The sequence below is a fragment of the Trichoplax adhaerens genome, genomic scaffold (assembly GCF_000150275.1).
Source record: "Trichoplax adhaerens TRIADscaffold_9 genomic scaffold, whole genome shotgun sequence".
Taxonomy (NCBI): domain Eukaryota; kingdom Metazoa; phylum Placozoa; class Uniplacotomia; order Trichoplacea; family Trichoplacidae; genus Trichoplax; species Trichoplax adhaerens.
The window spans coordinates 2363869-2386183 of NW_002060951.1; the positions used below are offsets into that span (position 1 = coordinate 2363869).

Below are 22315 nucleotides of genomic sequence, written 5' to 3' on the forward strand. Positions count from 1 at the left end.
TAATCGGAATCTATCGTTGCCCGCTAAATAATTAGGCGTCTGGATATATAAATTGATTGTTAAAATAGATGAAAAGGGTCTAAGGCCTGTCCCTTTAGTAGCCTTTAGCACTAAGCGTCAATGCTTGCATTGTACATTGTACAATAACTTTCAGCAGTTTTGTTGCTCACTGTCAATTGATTAAAACTATTAAAATGATACTGTTTTTAGTACAATAAAATTAACCTCATGTTACTAGATGCTAAAGTTGAACTGTCATATCGGTACTCAATATAAAAACTCAATCCATAAATTAATAAACTTACAATTAAGGTAATAGATATTGATACAGTGTAGTACATAATATAAAATTAAAGTACAGTACTGCAAGGGTATATCAGCTGCAGTTATCCCATGCAGCATGTATAAAATGCACAAATAAGTACGAAATCTTCAGTAAGGATATTGCTGATAGAGTCAACTTTTTTAATAAGGTTAGCAGGCATATTTAACGTAAGTTCGCCAAAAAATATGCTGAGTATACTATATATAGACAGATAGATATGCGTATCGATACACTAATACTGTACAAATCATTCACATCCACATCTTAAATAACAATCATAATCAACCACACATTAAAAACCAGAGCCCGAACTAGCAGTCGTAATTGCATAAAGGATCAGACTACTTGTTATATTCGGTTGTTTACGAAATTTAAGTCGTAAGTATAGCATTCGCATGTATTTGTAGTCTTTTATGAATAGCTATTTATACTTATATCTCGCGATCGATACGTAATATTCGCGTCTTGTAATTCTTCCAAAACATGTTGAGGCAATCGTCCTGTGACAGATATTGCGTAACATCCTCTCGTGAAAGAATCTACGAATTAATATAGCATTTAAGAACCATTTTGCGCAAAAGCAAAAACCGCGTATGTTGTTAGAGACTTCAATACGTTATAATCTATACTGTACGGTATATACTGTACCCAAAAACTGTATTAGATCTAGTTTAAACCACTAATAAACGCAAAATTGAATTTTTGACATAGAGCTAACATATTCTCATGGTATAATAGTTACACAAACGAATTGCTCTTATAGATACTATCTAAAGATCAACAAGTCATTACTAACCTATTCCTTGCCACCTTGCTACCCAGCTATTTTTTGGATCAGTCAGTGAAATCATTCTACGAAAAAGGACAAAGTAAGAATATTTATGTATATGGGCAACAGTAGCATCTACCTCATAATCCTTTTACTGAATAATCTATGATTAATTATACACAATTAATTAAAGCCTTAATCAACATAGGGCAATAACAATAAATTTACTATTGAATTCGTATATCGAATATTGATATTCTAATATTTTTATGGCTTGTTTCATAGCAAAAAAAAGCGTATTATACTTGCAATACTACGTAGCTACTCATCTACAAGATGAGAGCATTAACGTCTTCTACTGCATACTGTACTGCAGATAACAATTTGCAACGGTTTCCGCACAAACTCTAATCCTAGTATAGTTACAGTAAGCTACAAGGGTAGTAAATATCTCTTAGTACGCAATACTAAGTTTTTGAGATGAAACATCCAAAAATTTAGCAAGCTTATGTAAATAAGCTTTGTACGGCTGAACATTGATAAAACATTTCCATTGATCACGACGTTAAGAGCCACTTAAAGGATCAAAAAGTAAACATTTATTATAAATATAGAGGTAAAGAAGCGAATTAATGACATTTCCCATCGTATGTACCTTGTCTAGTACCAGAATAAAGAAGACGTGCAAATTATGATCATAATCGCATTAACTGCTATCACATTGCTTAATATCTTTCTAGCGTCGTCTTGCAAGACTATAGCACGCTTGATAAGTGTTTTACTCTAGACGACAGCACTTACTCAGGCATAACACCAACCAACACTGTACATACGCCTATACAGTTTTATCCATTTACTTTAATTATGCTGTTCATACGTACACGTATATGATCTTAACAAAAAAATCTTACTGACTTACCCACTAAAGTTTGGACTTGTGCATTCGTAAACACTCTGTCTATCCCCTTTGAGATGCAGGTACTTATCACAGTTTTCACATCCATCCAACTCAAATTGATCTATGGTCTGATAATTTTACGTATTCATTATAATACAACAAAAAGTTAAAATAGGCGAAAAGTAATAAAGCTACATGAAAAGAAGTACAGTGTTAGTCCAAGATATGCGTACGTATTGCAAAAGATATTAAGGTAGAAATCTAGACATGAAGTAATAGAACTTGATAATCCTATAGTGTGCGTATTACAAAATTGAGCTGATATTATCATTTTAAATCACAGTATGCTGTTTTTGTAAGTCTATTTATATATATATATATATTGTAGTAGTGATGGATCTATCAACAAATTTAAATAATTTCAATACTTGAAATGCTGCTCTTAGTCTCTCACTAACACACGAATACATGGCCCACTAGAAAATCAGGATGAAAGAAGCACGTACAGTATTATTGTACACTTGCCTTCACGAGAGAGCAAACCAAACAAGCCCTTAGATTACGAACTTCTCTAGGAACACCATCCATTTGTTCTCGAGCATCTTTTAGTTGTTCGTCCATTGATAGGCGTAAAACTTTGAAAAATTTTGGCTAATAAAATTTGAAAGGTACAGCAGCAGATAAAAAGAAGCTCGGTTTAGTAGCAGCAATATCTGTAAAGTGAGTTAAATCAAATCTTTATAGTAGGGTCTCTACTGTACAGTTACAGTACACCGTACAATACAGTACAGGACTTTAATATAGTAAATGGTGACACTGTACAGTACTGTACTGTATACGGGTACAGTACGGGTATGTCCAGTACAGTACTATACACTGTACACGGTATGCTCAGTACTGTAGGACACTGAAGACAGTAGCACAGCGGCAGCAGTGCTACTGCCATCACAACTTGCAAGCACAAAAGGAGATTAGAAGACGAAATTACAAAAATGCCACAAGGTCCTGTTAGGAAATTATCCAAAGCGAATAATAGTAAAAAAGTCAAAAGATTAACTAAAACATCGATAAAAAGTGAGTTCTATCTAATCACAATTTGACGCTCTACTGCTTTCATTTTTTGACAGTGCTGTATAGTAAATGCAAGGAGTAGTTTTACTATGGACTGAGGCGTATACCTGTATCTTTATGCCTATTTCACTCCGTATTTATTGATCATGGCTGTTTTTAGGGAATGCAAAGCAGCCTAGGAAGGGTACGAAAGTAACTGGTGCTGACAAATTAAGGAAGGTATATGAATTGAAAAATTGGGAGATAATATTCCTGAATGAAGCTAGAAATCAATTAATTCTTAAAATTTCTGCATGATCAGTAAAGCTCGTATCCTTAATATGATACACGTCCTACATTATTGGATGCTTATTCAACAAATGTACATTACTGCAACAAGCTAATAATATAGTTATTGGGATGACTTGATAAGATTATTCCAATACTGCAAACTTGCCAATAATATGGCATAAAACTTGATGCACTGCAAGTGGATGCAGTTGTAATGTAAGAATACGCGTATTTTATAGTAACAACTGTAAGTGAGAACAGGTGATGCAGAATTTCTATACTGAAATTCTCTACTCAGTCCATTACAGTATATCAATTTATGTAAGAGATCAAATAAATTTAGTGTAATATATCGGATCCGAATACCAATTTACAAATACAGTACTTATTCACTTATTCATTAAAATCAACTTACGTGTATCCTTCTAACTGCGTATGATCTTGCATTTCCATCAACACAGACTTTGCAAAAAAACATTAACAAAAGTATAGAGGAAGACGTTAGACAGCGAGCTTCAAAGTATGAAGTCAAACCTTTCTATATCATCCGTAACGATACCACCACGAAGGAAACATTAAAAAAGAAACCCGAAAGTAAATGAATTGATCCTCCGAAAGAATATTGGGCAAAAATTTTTACTCAATATAGTACTAGATATTGCTTGCAATATTTAGTCTACTTGTGCGCATTCAAACTAGCTTAAGTTTATCTTGGTATCCAATCGACGTACACCATACAGCAAAAGCATCATCAGTGCAAGATGCTGAATTATGAAATACTTCGACATACGTGTGTACTTATTTAAGGTATATTCTTTTAAAAGCCATAATGATTGCATTATGATGGTACCTGAATTTGTAAATTTCCGTGAGCTGTCTTAATAGGATGTTATGTTTACAATTTTGTAACAAAGCTAATATAATAAAATCTTTAGTCTTTAAACTGCAAGCCACATTGCCATGTCAGCAATGCACATAGTGTACAGTATGTTCGTATGAGAACATCAATGACTTTTCTCGCGGATCACACGTACACATATACGTAAACGATGTATGGTAGTGATAATATTTTGAGTCAGTAGATCTATCCATTAGTATAGCTAACTAACTTCCACATTGATCATAAGTTCAAAAATGCCCTATACTGTATTGTATTGTTAAAATAATGACAACATTAATGTTGATTCCATTCTAGGCCGTAAATTATACTTTACAAGTTAAATTGCACAATATCTATGATATTTTATAGCATTTCTAACATTATAGGACGAGCGAATGATAAACCTGGATCTAAATTGAAATACTCGTACAGTATACAGTATTATTCATCACCAAAACGTTACGGAGAAAATATGACAGACAGTGTATGAACTAGTGTAACTAATGTAACTGAATCTGAATGATCACAAAGGAGTTTGACAGTTTCAGTTCTTAATCAGAACAGTACAAGCTTATTGCTTATAGTGCTTATGGGCTAACAGTTAGTTTCACTAGTTAATTGAAACTGCACAAGCTTTATTGCTCACAGTATTTGTGAGCGATACGCATGAGTTTAGCCATCCAGTTAGTTTCAGTTATTAATCTGAATAGTACAAGTTATTGCTTACATTATTTGTGAGCTATACACTTGTTTTGCAGAATAAAAAAACTTTTACGTTAATTCAAATAGTTGAACTACCAAACTAATTATTCCTCCATTACTCAGTAAGGATAATCAGGACACAGTCAAGAATATAGTAACGGCTACTAGGGCCAAGATTAAACTTGTAACCAGTATAAACTTAGCTATCGAATGTTATGTGGTTTGTGTTGTATTTACTGTTACTAGTCAACTTTAGTGAATTGCTAGTGAACGAGTCAATATGTACTGTAATTACGGTATTAAGTTAATATCATTGTTTTAAGCCCTGCAGCTACTGTGCTGTATGCAGTTTATCTGCACTAATTCCTAGACGTTACAGGTCTGTCATACATACAGCTGTAGCAATGATGACCATACTGTACAGTACAGTACCGCTCTGGCAGTCTCCAAAGTCCAAATACCATACCGACAATATATTTTAAAAGTAGTGAAAAATAAGTTATTGATAAATATTAAACGAAACTTCCGTCGCTGATTATATTCAGACCAGATATGTAACCTAAGATTAATAATTTATTGCATAACCACAAAATTAATATCATCACTGGTAGATAATTACGTATGTTAATTTTGTTAATAATATTAATTTGATTGAAATTGACAATGGTTAAATAACAACCAGCCTAACTAGGAACTTAGTTTAAAATAGAGACCTTGGATTAGTTTTTATTTTAACTAATCATCACTTCAACAGCTACAATATGTAAAAATAGATTTTTGAGAGAGATTCAATTTTACTTTAAAACGTGTAGGATCGCAAATTGCCAACACTCGTCGATGCTGCATTGATGCATTAAAAAATATGTCCATAGAACAATGGATTTTCATTGTTTATCTTTAAGACCGGAAATTAACACGACAGAAAGTAAAATTACAAAGATAATTGAGATATATCACAAAATTTTACAATCAAACCTCTTACAAAACCCTTTAAAAAAATAAGAAAATGTTTAAAGTTCTCGAATCTTTGAACATGTGCAAACTTATACTTCTTATAGCTGATAATCTTTGCTCTTGAGATAGTTGATAAATTAATTGGTAACCTATAAAATATTATATTAACTTCGAAATCATCAATAGCGTCAAATACGCAGGTACTGTCAACTTAATCTAAAATCTCAGTCATTATTTAATTATATACTAACACTGAATATACTCTATTTCTGTTGTGCTACGAATTCTCACTTCTTTATGGTATCGCGATTGGCATATCATAATATGCCCTAGCCATAGCTCACTAAAACTTTATACTCCAATATTATTAAACTGGTAAGCGAAGAGATACAACTGCTTTAGAGCCAGAAATTTGAGCAATCTCCTAGATTCTGCACTGTATGTGATTAATCTTCAACAGTCAGTTAAAATATGGGTTGTTATAATTATTATTCCTAAAATATTTTCATTCTTTATTAACAAAACTGATTACAGCTTGGTTGTAAATCATCAGTTATTATAATTATAATCATAGGCCTGTTGCGATATCTGGTCAGTACAGTACTCTAGACAGACATTTTAATAATATTGTGCTGTTGGTGTTGGTACTGTACTTGTTTAGACGGGGTAACAATAATTCTGACACATTGAAATGTTGCAGTGAGCTCAGACAGACAATGAGCAAATGTAAATAAATATAATAAGCGACAGTCAAATAATGTAAAGCAAAAGGTACAGTACAAATAAACAGCAGTACGCGAAGTATACAAAATACTTGCTTTTTGAAACATACTAGCTAAACATCCTGTCGCTTCGCCGACAGAGATATAGGCAGCTAAATGATTATAATGCAAAATTGCAGTACCACGCAAAGTTCAAAGAAACATTTTATTACTGCTGAAATACAAATGCGAGACTGTACTATACAGTATACAGTACTCACAGTATATATTCTAAATGCAGCACAGTTACTAACTATAATTAATATAATCCATCTAGTCCTATATTAAACCGTGAACAGGAGTAACTGTGACACTAACAAGAAATGAGAGACCATATCAGATCTAAAGAGACGGATAGCGCAAACTTTAAATTCCGATTCATTTTCTGTCACTGACCGTACATACTGTACAGTACAGTATGTACTAGCATACTGTACTGTACTGTACAGTACATTACAGCGTAAACATGGCTGAAACAACACCTTATTTTCTGTTTACGGTACTGAATAAGGTGGTGATCCTTACTACTGTACTGTACTGTACACTGTACACTGTACAGTACAGTACTGTAAAAGAAAATTACTGCCTGTACTGTACTGTACAGTACTGTAGTCTACAATACTGTACAGTACAGTACTACATGGTTACAGTACTGTATACTGTAGAGGTTTTTTTCTTACCTCTAGGCTAGCCCATAATGCAGTATACAGTACTGTACTGTACACTGTACAGTACACTAATTTTGAATACTGTACAGTACTGTACAGTACAGTACAGTACATTACACTGAGTTTAGTACTGTAGAGCGAATGCGCATCGCATTTTATTCCTTATTTAACTCGACACTATCACTATTATCAGTGGTCCTGTCCATCAAGAACATTAAATATCAGTAAAACAGTCATCAGACTCAGCATCAGCTATCAACTAATCGCTAATATCTATATTTTATCTAATTGTGAACATTATATCTCAAGAGCTTTACTAAAACAGGACGAAGACCTTTTAGCATCGCGCCATATTTCAGGTTTTGTTAACACCGTAGTAAGATGATATGAACCTCAACAAGAAATTTCCACATGCTATCAATGATGTTATTATCGTCAAATGCCAGAACAATTACTATTATGCGAAAATAAAAAGCATCGACAAACGACGTCGCAAGTGTAAGGTCTTATTTGATGACAAGTCTACAGATGATCTACCCTTTAGTGATATCTACAGCGGTAAGTTCTTCATTTAACTGCAATATTGCCTCATATTATATGTGCTCACTCACTTCATCGCCGACTCCAAATAATTTGTTATAAAAGTTACCACTAAATCCAATGTTCTCAGAAATTGTGTCTCTTTTTACTCGAGAATATTTTGCAGCGTCGCATGTAGAAAGTACCTTAGCACTGTATTACATTTCAAATTGAGATTATTTTCTATTAATGGTGGATCATTATAAAGCATCTCTTGAATGGTGTGATATTGCTCTACTGTACTATTATGTGCAATATTTTCAATGTAATTCCATCGATTGGTGACATACAGTATTACTTTACGTTAGCAGTGAGTGGATACCAATAATTACAGTACTGTACAGCTGCAAGTCTAGTCTTTACTCTCTATTGTCTTTGTCATTTCTATCAGTATCTTTCGAGTTTACAATATATAATTAGACATACGCATTCTGTAATACCGTTAGTATCTCATTTTCCTTTTCTACTGTATGCTTTTCAACATGTAATGAATACCGAATAAGTGTGTATAATACTGGTAGAGTAACAGTAAATATAGGATATGTCGTTTTTACCAATGTTCATGAAACTACTTCGAATCAGACAATTAGACATTTATTTTATTTAATTTTACTATACAGATTGTGAGTACATAAAACCACCTTTGTAAAAAAGAGTGTCGTACGGTACTGCACGGCTCCATACTGATACTGTACAATCTTTTACAGTACTTCAGTGGACATGCTGCACAGTGCACAGGTATACTGTATACTGTACTGTACGTTCAGTACAGTACAGGTCATCGATAGCCTTTGTGCTCGCATTGATTCAAAGAGAAAGAGTTGTTCAATGTTCACTGTACACACCGTACGTACTGTACGGTACTATACGGTTTTGTTCTGTAGATGTGTGGCTGTATTATAAGAGTAGATGCGTTATATGCATTACCTAGTATAACTACAGCCTTTAGCCTTGAGTGCAGCACATCTTTTTTGTCTTTGCACTATTGCTTGCTAAACAATAGACGTAAAATGCAGCGTGCTTGTAGACTTGGCTAATTTTATTTCTTTATTTATTAAAAAGTAAAAAAAGTATATACCATAAATATATAATATATACCTGAAATTATTCTATGAAGTTGAAGATCTTAAAAGCGTTTGTGTGCTATCACATTACTCAGCTTGGAAGAACTGCCAAGTTGATAACTTACAGTAGTGTAGAAAATACAGTACAGTACTGTACTGTACAGTATATTAATTGTGCAAAGTGTACAGTACAGTACACCATACAGTACAGTACTGTGCACTGTACAGTACAGTATTCCTTCTCGGTTACTTCTGGACGACCGTCTACAGTACTGTACATTTTATTGATATACTGTATTTTGGATTTTACTGTAACGTAAAGCTAGCTCATAGTGATAGTGTGAATTGTATCTGTTCCAGTATCAATCAGCACCGCTTAATAACAAACTAACGTTAGTATCAGTAATAAAATAACGCATCACACACATCAACTTCTTTATCCTTGACTGCCGGAGTTGTGAGCTTGCGAGTGACTGATTCCATCATCCATTGTACTATTAGGAATAAATATTACTATTAACTGAATGCGATGTACAGTATTACAATGAATCCACTTAGCATCGGTGTTCATTCATTAAAGCTAGAATTTTTAGAAGGGCAATTAACTCCAATTTTTGCCGTTACTTCTATAAATTTTTAATGTTGGGGCTGTTGTTGTTCGGATTTTCTATTTACTCAAGTTGGCGATACCACTACGGAAATCGTCTGCATCGTTTGTAAGAGTGGCTCTTCTGAATCACCTAACGAGATTGTCTTATGTGATCGATGCAGTATTGGTAAGTAATAATGATTAATTAAAATTTTAGTGCTATATTCTATTGAAGTCTTCATGCATGCAGCGCAAAAGAGTTTGAAATCATTACATGTTTAAACGTTTAATAAACAAGAAAGTATCAATTAATCCTATGGCAATCAATTTTAGCCTATTACAACGTCAATGTAAAAGTATTTACTGTTAGTGTAGTCAAAAATTTCATTAATCTTAATTAATTAAGTAACAGTACTGGTGCTGATGGGAATACGTACATGCGCGTATATTATGGTATCACATTATAAAATTATACTGCATGATATCTTTTATAAGTTCTAGCGTAAGGTGGTATCAGAATTAGTACAGTACATTAGTTAGTTACCTGTTGCATACAGGTAATAATTTTTTTATTTACCATCAATACGTAAAGTCGTAGACTTTGTTCTAATAAATAAAATCTAATAGATAAAAACATTAATTTAAATTTTTAAATACAGTATAGCTGAGTGATTGAGTTGTAGTGGATGATATGTCACAGATGACATTACGACAATTTGGTCATTTTTTCTATTTAGGATATCATCAACAGTGCCATTCACCACAGATACCAGAATCGGTTTTGAAGCCGGACGTTCCGTGGTTATGCCATTATTGTCAGTCGAGTGAAATTTGCCCATATTTTGTAAAAAATCCTTTTACTGACGATAAAGGAGGAAATTTTAATAATAAGGTAACGTATCATATATGCATCGATGTTATATTCAATAATTAACCTCAAGATAACGCACATTACTGTAGGTAAATTAAAATTACAGTATAAGTACAAAATTATCCTATATTTCACTTATAATTAGCGAGCGACGGGATTTATATGATATTTTTGTAACAATCAGAAAAAGCCAATAGATAAAAAGCTACGAAAGAATCCATTTCCAGATCCTACTTTAACCTCACCTAAAGATGCTGTGATTGACCCGAAGAAAAGCGCTACTAAGAATACAAGAGTGTCCATACGAAAAACCATTAGTAAACGGAAGCGTAAGTGTATATAAATATTGTCTACTTGCTGCGTATGTATTTAAGGGCATATTGGTTATCGTACAGTATACAACTATATATAATAGTTAACGTTGTATAAATGCACCGTATTAAATCAGGACTTCTTCGGAAATATAGTTCTTATCAATTTTTCTAAATTGTCTTTATTCGATTGGCAAACTCTGTATAGGAGATCTAGACACGGATGAATCTGAACAAGAGACTGCTGAAGATGAAGACGAAGAGGAAGATGGAGATGTTGATTATCAAGATACATTCCGAAAGAGAAGGCGAGCTGCAGTAGTAGCCAGGAAACGTGTCCAAAAATACATGAATGAAACTGGAGTCGCTAGCGATACTGATACTGAGAATGCAAATGCCAGCAAGAAAAACAACGATGCCGATTTTAATATAAATTCTGTTAATACACACGGTAGTGTAGGGATAGGACTATTAACCGAGAATAGGATTTCAAGTAGTTTTCCTATGGCATCATCTGGCGGTTTTGGAACTTCTCCAAATCTTAGCTTAAATAATAACTATAGTATGAGCGGAGTACGAATTCAATCTCCTGTTATGATGCCTCAAATGAATAGCATGATAAGCGATCATGCCATACATAATAATCCGAATCAAATATTTAATATGGCTAATGGCCTTATGAAATCGCCTCCTGTTCATTCACCAACTTTAGGAACTTTAACCTCACCCATGGGTAATGATATGCAGACATCACCTACCTTTGTTAATGAAAGCTTTCAGTCATGCAGTAATGTAAACCAACCATCGTACTATCAGCCTCAGCCGCAAGCGATTAACAATATAGATTATCAATCACAGCCTTTATCTGGTTACAATTCATCTGCCCAAAATTTTACAAATCCATCGCATATGCAACTATCACCTCAGATGACCCCACAGTACCCAAATCCTTCACACGTTTATTCTCAACATCATTCTCATCACGTGCCTTCAATGATTCATAGTCAAGACCCTCATTATCAACATTTTCCTAACTTTCACAATATGCCATCACAAGAAGTAGCTCCGTATGGTGTCTCTCAGTATAATCAGTACCATTGGTTAGGTCATCCACAGCAGCCCCAGACAATACAGCACATGCCATCATCTCAGTATGCGGTGTCACCGATACAATCCGTAAGCGGCAGTCTTGGTATGACTGGACCTGCCAATCAGCAGTTCTCTATAGGACAGCCTGAACAAGCACCATCACAAAAATTGTCGCATAGTACTGACCACCAATTATCAACGAATAACCTACCTAATGTTACAAATTTTAATGCAAGCAATTCTTTTGCAATTTGCAATGAAACAAAAGATAACATAGATAAATTGAACACTAAGGAAGTACTGTCAATATCAACTGAAGCCAGTATTTTAGACGTTGCCACCAAGACGCCGACTATACGAGGTCAAAGTAAGAAATCAGATACTGATAGTAGTATTGAAAAGGAAACAGTTACCAAGGTTACTACAGGAGAACAGTTTGAAACAGCCGAAACTTTAAAATCTCAAGTTAAAGCATATGATATCCCAAAAAATAAACAGAATGATAACCATAACTCAGTTGAATTTCACCATCTACAAGAATCAAATTCAGTGAGATATAGAGAAGAACGCGATAAAGATGTATCACACTTAAATACCGAAATATTTCAGAAGCAGACATCTGGGAACTTATCTAACGCTACTGAAGGTATTTAAATGGGAGTATTTTTATTGTATTTCTGATGTAGTTTTCACTGGATAATTTACACTTATATTGGTTTGGTGTTTAGCAAAATCCATTAAGAATTTCTTTTTCTAAATTGGATTATAATCTTAAAGGTAATAGAAACTCTGTCATTAAGGAATCATCGGACAACCCTATTAGCAATCCGAATCAGACTGACAAAACGTCGGTAAGAAATCTTGCGTTGATAAATTATTCGGCTTCGAACATTAGAACACAACCTGGCCTTCCGATATGGCATTGATATCTTAGCTTATTAAAACTACCTATAATTTATTCATCTGTGTTTGTGAATAAACTTACTAGCTTCGTTAATTAAGATGCATTTAAGACTCGTAAACATAAATAAATTTTTGCAGTTCTATTGCTGTAATATGATTTCTTAGTTCATAGAAAATAGAAGGATTCTTCATCTACATAAAGACCTTTCATCATAAAATCTAAACTAGACTGATCAAAGCTGATAAAGTATCCTTTTTACATCTCATGTAATTGCAGATTAATCTGGAAGAAAATCAAATATGTCCGAAAACCAAAGTGAAGAAAGATGGGAAAGACGATTCATTTAAGTCCGATGATGGCATTAGTAAGAACGAAAAATCTAAAAACGAAAGCAATGCCGATGAAATTAAATCTAAAATAGAAGCGGACGCTTCCTCTAAAAGAAATAAAATGAACGACACAGCAAATTCTAGTGATAAGTCAGCAACAAATGAACCTAATCAACAAATTTGTGATTCCACGAAAGATTCTAAAGATGGCTTAAAGCATGCCAAAGAACAGCGAAACCTGGAAGAAGTAGATAATAAGTCAAACAATTACGATAAGGATATTCATAGAGGTAATAGCAGAAAATTTTTATAAAGCTTATAAGATGTATGGTATAATACTTGTAAAAGGTGTAGATATACACGTAGATGTTATACGTTGGTAGATACGAAATAATAACCTATTATACTAGTACTATCAATACTTAATTTAAAAATCTGGCAAAGTGAAATTCAGAAGGAGTAGGTAGTGCGGCCTTAATATATGAAAATACGGATAGTACGTATTATTTTTTGAAATATCTGATAGGTGTAAGACATACTGTAAATATGGTTAGTGTGGTACATTAATAACAGGTCGTATATTGACAGATCCTGAAACTAATGCTCGTGGTGCATTGGATAACATAAAGTCTACTCCTTGTAGTGGTGACACTGTACGACCCCTTAATGTAGATGTAGAGCCCCATCGTATGTGTGATAATTGTAATCAACCCGCCTTCTTTCTCTGTTCCGGCTGTAAAACCACATGGTATTGCAGTCAACGGTGCCAGGCGAGTAAATTCAATAATTCTTTCGCAAATCATCTAGCCTAAGCGCAAGTTAAATTCTTGAATCTATTGTATGTTAGCGCACATGTGTAATTAACTTTACGTACGCATCAGCATTTCTCTACTACCTGGTAATGCTTTATAGTAGCTATAATAATGCTTATGAGGTAATATTATGCCTTCTTTTAGCATAAAATACATGAAGTAAAAATATCTTATTTTTCCGATCATATTTCTACGTTTTTCTTAATTACTAAGATTCAGTCTATAAATATCTATTACAATAGTCTTACAGTCGATTTCCTGATAGATTCTTTTTATATTATTTTAGGAGAAAGTATGGAATGACCATCACTTAAAATGTAAGAGAATACCGTGGCATTTGACATAGTTCATATGTTCTCCATATCGACATGGTTAAACAATAATTGCGAACCTCTGAAATATATTCGTTGACTTCGATAGAAATAATGTATTTCCTTATTATACTGTATTTATTTTAAGTGTTAAGCTGTATTATTATTATTTATATTACAGTACGGCTAAAACGTCGGTGCTTCACCTTGTAATAAATAAATTGTGGCACTCGTAGAAGTAATGTAATACCACAAATGAATGTAAGAATTTTTTATTACAGTCAGCTACTTCTAGTTATGACTAAGACAACTGTATCGTAACTTGATTAACTACGGCTATAATCTCATTTATATTCTGTTACCAGTCCTCTAGAACGGTTTAAAGATAATGATTCTTGAATCGATCTATTGACAGCAATTTCTTATATATTGGCGATTGTTATTGTTAGTTGCGATTACAATCTGCACCAATGCGTATATAATGTAAATGTATTGTAATCCCTTGGTATACGTCATTGTTTTATGGGACGGGACTCTCTTAGATATATTCTTCGCAGTCAATAATATAAGTGGAATATCCACTTACACGTATGATGTTAGGGTTAACATTTTAAAAGTATACTGTTAACAGGACTTGAGAATTAGAATATGATCATTTGGACACGAGTAATATCCAAACTATTCAGTACTAACATGGTCGTTATTTATTCTTGATCAAATCAAATGGCCGCTCTTTGACAAATGATTACATCACTAATTTTTTACATTTTATGCATTTTCACTGGTAACTATGAATATAGGGTCTATAAATTTCTTCCGTATCTCGTATAAAATTTCGTACATTTTTTCTTTTAATTTGCACAGAACTACGGAAGTACTCTGCAACGAATAGCTGTTGATTTATACTGTACTGTACGTATTATCATTTAGTATATTTGCTTAATTAATAACAGTTAAAAGTTATTATAGTTAATGATATTATTAGCTTGTAAATGTATATGATGCCAGATAGCTCAGTTACTGACAATCATTAATTTTAATTATTGACTCGTACCTAGAATTACTTTTGAAATCGTATAATTCCTTTAAATCTGTTCAGTTTATTATACTGTAACTGATGTGATTACTTCGAATATTAACACTAAGTTGTGTTTGGTCTAAGATAATGCCGATGTCTTGTTACTATCCAGACCAATTATGTTCATAAATAAATGAATAATTTATAAGTATGGCTTACAGACAGTAGTTATTTTATATTATATACGAGAAAATAACGATTACAATTGAATGTATCATTGACATTAATACAAACATTCGTCTAATAAATAATACGGTAACTACATGTTAAATGATATGTAATCGTTCACGTTGGCTGTGATATTGAAAACCTAGGTTCGATTTTGTAGTAATTAAAAACTTAAAAACATTTTCTAACAAGACGATCCACTCTATAGTAATACTAGTATACAGTATAGAGTAGGTCATGTGTAAAATTTATCAATCGGTGCACTGCTAGTAGAAATGTAGTACCGTTGATAATGCCATCCTATCCTCGTTGCCTTATTAACTACTAGTTACTGTAGATCCCTCGCTCGTGTACTCCTGAGCTTGAGCACGAAACTACGAGTACCGTTATATTCGTTGTTACCAGGTATCTTGTACAGTACGTTCTGTACAGTATACTGTACTGTACTGTAACTGTAAGAACTAAAAAGGACTGTACCGTACAGTACAGTCCAGTACGTACTACTGCTACAGCCTGTAGATCTGATACGGTAACTACTCGAGTAAAAGAAAGAAAAACACCAACATTGCTACAGTACAGCACCAGTTTCAGGCACGCCACCTTGGCACATGGCTACAATAATGGAGTCTGGCAGTGAAAATGGTACGTTGCTAACTATTAGGTTAATTAAATCGTAAATCGACATATTTCGACTTTGAGCATATTTCCAGTTTGATTTCTTCTGACTTTTCTAAATAGTCAAGCCTCGTCTTTTTCAGCTTACAACCGAAATAAAACACTTTGCAACAGTTCAGAATGCATGGTAGCTTGCAGGAGCTGGGCAGTGGGCAACGTGGCCGCGATCGGATTCGAAAATTCGTGAACCACTGTACAATTAATTACAATTTATTATTGAAAAGTACAGTCTACATATACATATACATATGTATCTACAAAAAATCCGCGTATGTTGTCATGTCGACAACTACATCGAGATAAAAGTGATGTTTTTGACCTAAATTTGTTAACATTTACTGTATTTGATATTAATATACAGTACTATACAAATGATGCATCACACGACGAAGATTTTTGTTCTACTGTAGATTGATCCGATTACAATATACGGTACAAAATATATCCAAATCCTCTCTCATTGTAATAATAATAATAATTATTAGTCTCAGAGATTTTTACAACAACGTAAAGATGTTGTAGCATTAATTAATAAGCATTTCAAGTTAAAAGTTTATAAATGGACCTCCAATCGTTTACTCTGAGATCATCGCAACAACAACTGTAAAAGGTATGATTTATCTGCCAATATTGGCTACTGACGTAAACTCTTTCTTTGAAGTTGCATGAAGCAAATGATTAGTGTAAGCTATAATATATAATTTAAGGAGTCATGGATGTTCCACATGATGAAAATCACGACGGTCATCTGAACTTACAGTAAATGATGCATAAATATCTGTAATCGGACCTGATGGGCATCGTGACTTCTTTTAAGTTAATCAGTGAAAATCATTTAGTATTCTATGGCAAGTTCGTGTTGATATTTATTAACTCTTTTTGCTCAGCTGATAATAATAATCAGCAATTCTTCATTTTAGAAATAGCGTAAACTTTAAGCATTTCCGTTTTGTTACTGTAATCCACTGCTTGTCGCACAACATCGTTAATCTATTTAATCTTTTCCTTTATATCTATCTAGGCTTTCTCTGAGACCGCTCTCTATGAAATGGATGGCATATGCGTAGACATGCAGCATGCCAAGCTGTGAGTCTGCGTTGTGCATGACCCCTGAAGGAGCTTAAGATGTGTAAAATCACAAAAAATAGGATAATAAAATTTTTGATGATAATGGAAATCGAATTAGTTTTATTTTACTCTGCAACAGCCTAAAGTGATTTAAAAAAAGCTCTTGATTCAAGGTAAGATTGGACTGAAATTGCTGAATGATATGCTGTAGACATCATTGGATTCGGATAAGTGCAGAATCTATGAAGCTGTATGAACTAAACATAAATCTATGATACTTACTGATTAGTGTTATTGTTAACAATGTCGCAAAGCGATGAGCGGCGGTAAACTACCGTTCTAATACAGGTACACTCCTGTCTGTATGCAATGTCATCATCTGTAACAAAATAAAGTCAAATACGAAGTTTTTTTCTTCGAAACGATGTAGTAGCCTGATTGACTTCATGAATTCGAATAAGCTTAGACCAGTGTTAATTGTTCATAATTAGTACAAGTGCACACACTGTAGGAAACCGTGAACCGCGTTTCAAAAATCCTCAAAACATGTTCCAAAACCATAAAACGCGTTTCCATTTTTGCAAATATACGCCTGGAACGCGAACCACGTTTCATAAAATATCGTTGAACCACGCAACTTTGGCTTAAACATACATGACTCCCACTGGTGAGCGGGTGCAGAGTTAGAATTTTCTTTTACCTTTGATATGTGTAAGCAACTGGTAAGAGTAACTTTGGACAAGTAAGGATCATGACTTAAAAGTTTGATGTACAGTGATACTGAATATATACGCATATACGAAGATTTTATAAAAATTACTTAATATTTACTATAATCTTAAAATACCTCTCTGATCATAATAATTGGGTACTTGACAGTTTATCTAATAACCTCATGTAGATTGAAGAAAAGAGGTCTGCTTTATGATTAACGTTTACAATACCAAACGTAATTTGTGAAGTAGCTACCGAATTATAACGCAGATTCATTTCTAGTGATAAAAATAATCGTTATTATGCTATAACCTGCCCCTCTCTCTGAATAGGGCCAAAATTAACGATCTTTTAATATAAGTTGTATAATAACTAATCACGTTCAAGTCGTCAACATAGTAACTGATACATGTTCGTTCGACATCATTGGTATTAAAAATTTATTTAATATATAAAATGTATATATTTTACAAAAATCTAATAAAAACTTTAGTCTGTTGATGAAATACATATAAAAAGTGCGAATTTAAGTTAATAAATCCAGCATCGCATAGTATTATTCCTGCGATACATACGAGCATGAAAACAGAATTTATTTGGTTAGTTCCTACTTCGCTATCATATTGTACACATATGAAAATATCACTTTTCATCCGAAAGTTTGAGTAATGGATTCTCGCTTATCTACATTGTCAAAAAATATTTGTGACCAATACATCACTAATCTACTATACGTATTGTGCTTTTCAAAAATTTTTAATTCCAATCAGTAGTAATTTGCAGTACTGTGATCTTATCTCTACTAACGTTAGCTTTGTAACAATAATTCATGAACAACTATAACATTTACATGGTACAAAATGTTGATGAACTCGTAAATTTAAAATAACTGTGTTCAGAATAACCGTGAGATATTCATTTCAGATTCGTTTTCTCGTCTCCTTCGTTTTCTGTGCTTTGTAGTAACCATTTTTCGCCGATACGCTGTTCGCTTTGCACATCACGTAGAATCATCATCGCAACCTTCCAAGCCATTTCGTCTTCACTCTGTAAAAACGAAGTGATTATTCGGTCTTAAATACTTGCAATTAGTAATTTTAAAACAGCAATGTCGAACGATTTCATATTAAAAATTTACAATCAGATTGCAATATTATAACCTGTTGGTCTGGTGCTCGAGTAATCTTTTGCATCGCCCGTGTTAATCGTGAACCTATCAAGAAATAAAGGCGTTAGCCGGCTATTGATGTAGATTAAAAAGTTTATTTCGAATAATTTAACATCCCCAACCAGGTTTCTTCTTTAGCCCAGGTTCAGGCTCAGCTTCAGTGACAAATCTACCATACTCGTCAACATAACCAAAAGATAGAGGCCTCAAAGATAACAGTAGACTTAGGACCAGAGAATAGCTAAAGGAAAGTAACTGATCAAAAATATACCTGTGAAGCGTAGCTTCTGCTGCAGATGGTTCAATTTTTGCAGAACCTTCCACTGCATTATTCTTATTATTCTCTACCAAGTTCGGCGCAACGTCAGAAATATCAGCAACCCTACGTCCAATGGCTTGCAAACTAATTGCTTCCAGTTCCTCATCATCTTCGTCACTACCTTCCATTATAATCAATTTGACACCCGCTATGATATCACTCATTCGTTGTGATGAATTAACCAATTCCGATAAGTACTTGAAATAAAGGCTACTATGCAAAAAGCTTGGTAAAAAAACCTTAAATAAAAGTGAAGATAAAATACTAGTAAGATGTAAATATTTAAAATATTAATAGTTACTTGATAATTCTGTAAATAAACTACATACCTCCTCAATCATGAAGTAAGTATATTTCTGAGGTGTTTTAAAACAATCTACTGTAGGCCCAGATTCCTGACAAATGTTATTTTCTATTTCAAAGCGTACAATATCATCAATGCCAAGAGATTTCGTAGCTTGCAAAGAAAAATATCTGAAGAAAAATAAAGATAATATTATGGCTTCTCTTTCGAAGTGTTTCAGAAATTGGTGAGCCGCTGCACTTGAAATATGAACGCTTTTGCTTACTTATTATATATTATCATTGCATCATCTTGGGCTTCACTCGCACAGTACTTGCCAGTCTCTTTTGCCGTTACTAATTGCTGTCGAAAATTTTCCGATGTTTGCCAAAACTGTAGATAGTTTAAAGCATTTTCTTGCTCCATGAACTAGGCATACAAAATAAGAAAACAGCACAATATTCATTGGTGTGTTGTGTTAAACACATACAAATCCTTAAACTTTGAATAAGCTATTATCATTATTTTATTTAAGATTACTCAATCAGCATATACCTCCATGAAGTAGAACATTGCCATCTCATTATATAATATGTCTGCAACGCTAATTCGCGTACTAGTTAATATATCTACTTGATAATTACTATACATTTCACTGCATAAAAAATATGGAAAAATCCTAATAATAAATATAGAGAAATATGCATTCAGTCTAGTGAAAGGATTTTGATAATTAAAATTTTAACTTTTAAATATAAATTAGAAGAGCAATAGTACTTCAATACATCACTATCATAAATACGTTTGTAATATACCGTTCCATTTTATTAAAGGAAAATTCTTGGGCTTCTTTAAAACAATCAGGCAAAATTCGTCCGTCCTCGGAACATATATTGCCTGGAGAATGATAATCAAATGTATATTCAATAATGAAATTAACAAGTCCATTTATGTTTTTAAACCTCTAATTGAATGCAGGCATAATTTTGTTAATAAGTAGATCTTAATATCGAACTATAATCTTTTAAAAAGTTTGTATTCACCTTCTATTCTTACTCTTATATCTTCACTTAATCGAATTTTCTCAGTAGCCTCAAGGGAAATATATTTATCGTATAAGCTTATAGCATCGTTTTGGATGGCTATGAATGAGAAATTATGAATAGAAGATCTTCTAATGATACCATCATAAATATATATACGACTAATCGTATTAAATCTGAAAAGAGATAAAGATTTGTCTTACACTTGAATATCGAATTTTTGTCGACTTGTTCATGGTTATTACAATCTTCATCTATTGCTTGACTATTAACCAGAGGATGGGAAGAAACAAAGCTCTCGACAGCAAGCCAAAAACGTAGTAAACTAACAGCTCTTATACTATCCATAAATTCAATAAAATACGGTAGAGAATTTTTATCATGAAGTACTTCGGTTAGAGTTTTGTTCAGGCGAGAAAAAGTAACCCAAGCTGTGTCTATTTTGCCACTGTTATCCTATTTGACAACGAAAAATTTTAATATTCAGACATAACTATAATATACCTCAGTTAAAAGTATTTTATTACAGATATATGCTAATTATGGTATAATTAAGCACATTTTAGTAGGCTGAAGTGGAATGGAAACATAAACAGACCTCTCTGGAAATAGCAGACATCAAAGAACGCGTTACAGTCTGCGTAATGCTTTCGTCTTCATTCTGGTCAAGTAATTTAACATCTGGCTCAAAACTTGTCGATTTGCTTCTCATAATTGGAGATTTCTTGTCATTAACGTTCAATAATTGGGATCCAGTGTTGTCAAAGACCGCACTGTCATTGCTAATAGCGGACGCGGATACGTTACTGTGGTTGGCGCGGTTATCCTTTTTGGGAGACTTACTATTATGATCCTTAGGTCTATTTCTACTTTTACTTTTACCATTTCTCCTTAAATCATCTTGTTTACTAATTCTAACTACTTCCGCTGACGGGCTACCTTCGAGCCAGTCGAAGCTATGCCCTTCACTATTTCGCCTTCTATGTCCTGTATTAACGCCATCGGTAGTTTTGTCTAAAACAATTAGATAATCCGAGCATTTAAACAAGACTTATTTTAAGACAGTAAATGAAACTGATCATATAGGTAAACCTATCAAGGATAAGATAGCTAATATTTCATGAAGTAAATACGATTTATCAATAGCAACTACAGTATTCCATAAACAGGTCACATTGTAGAACAGTTTGGTAACAAATCTAATAAGGCATTTAATAATTCTTTCAAAGTACCGATTTATGACATACGAGACCGTAGCATCAACACGGTGAAATCTGTCATATCAATGCATGATGACATGATTATGACATTAACGAGAAGGTTAAGGTTATGTTACTGTACCTGTACAGTGTACATGTGGCCACTTAAACTATTGACTAAAGTTACGTTACCGAATCAATCACTCAGGCACTGAGGCAAATTCGCAGTACAGCATACTGCAGTTAACAGTAAGTAGAAATTACAGTAGCAATCGTAATTGCAATACTCGCACAATATATTCTATTTTATTTTATAGTAGCTTCGCGCTGCATTGCTTCTATTATTGGATAACTAATTTTTTCTTTGATTATATAATCTGTTAGTCTGTTAGCCATTTGTTATGACTATAGCACTCTTTCAATACCTGAAGATAATAATCATT

The 22315-nt window shown here is 33.3% G+C and overlaps 3 protein-coding genes across 3 annotated transcripts; 1 reads left to right on the top strand and 2 right to left on the bottom strand.

The window, feature by feature from the left end:
- Positions 1–736: 736 nt before the first annotated feature.
- TRIADDRAFT_28457 (uncharacterized protein) lies at positions 737–2580 on the bottom strand (the record flags this gene model as incomplete). The annotated part of the gene is made up of 4 exons (XM_002115132.1): positions 737–864; positions 1122–1177; positions 2014–2120; positions 2512–2580. 4 exons carry the CDS (start codon positions 2578–2580, stop codon positions 737–739), a joined length of 360 nt encoding a protein of 119 aa, XP_002115168.1.
- Positions 2581–7684: 5104 nt separating this feature from the next.
- TRIADDRAFT_64161 (uncharacterized protein) lies at positions 7685–14370 on the top strand (the record flags this gene model as incomplete). The annotated part of the gene is made up of 11 exons (XM_002114955.1): positions 7685–7856; positions 9622–9717; positions 10268–10422; positions 10586–10730; positions 10921–12447; positions 12579–12652; positions 12982–13324; positions 13608–13687; positions 13882–13968; positions 14133–14163; positions 14339–14370. 11 exons carry the CDS (start codon positions 7685–7687, stop codon positions 14368–14370), a joined length of 2742 nt encoding a protein of 913 aa, XP_002114991.1.
- A 4766-nt stretch (positions 14371–19136) lies between these two features.
- Positions 19137–20773, bottom strand: TRIADDRAFT_28528 (uncharacterized protein; the record flags this gene model as incomplete). The annotated part of the gene is made up of 7 exons (XM_002115133.1): positions 19137–19233; positions 19300–19586; positions 19677–19821; positions 19917–20059; positions 20186–20309; positions 20446–20527; positions 20674–20773. Coding segments are annotated over 7 exons (978 nt in total), but the record flags the coding sequence as incomplete, so codon positions are not given.
- Positions 20774–22315: the final 1542 nt, after the last annotated feature.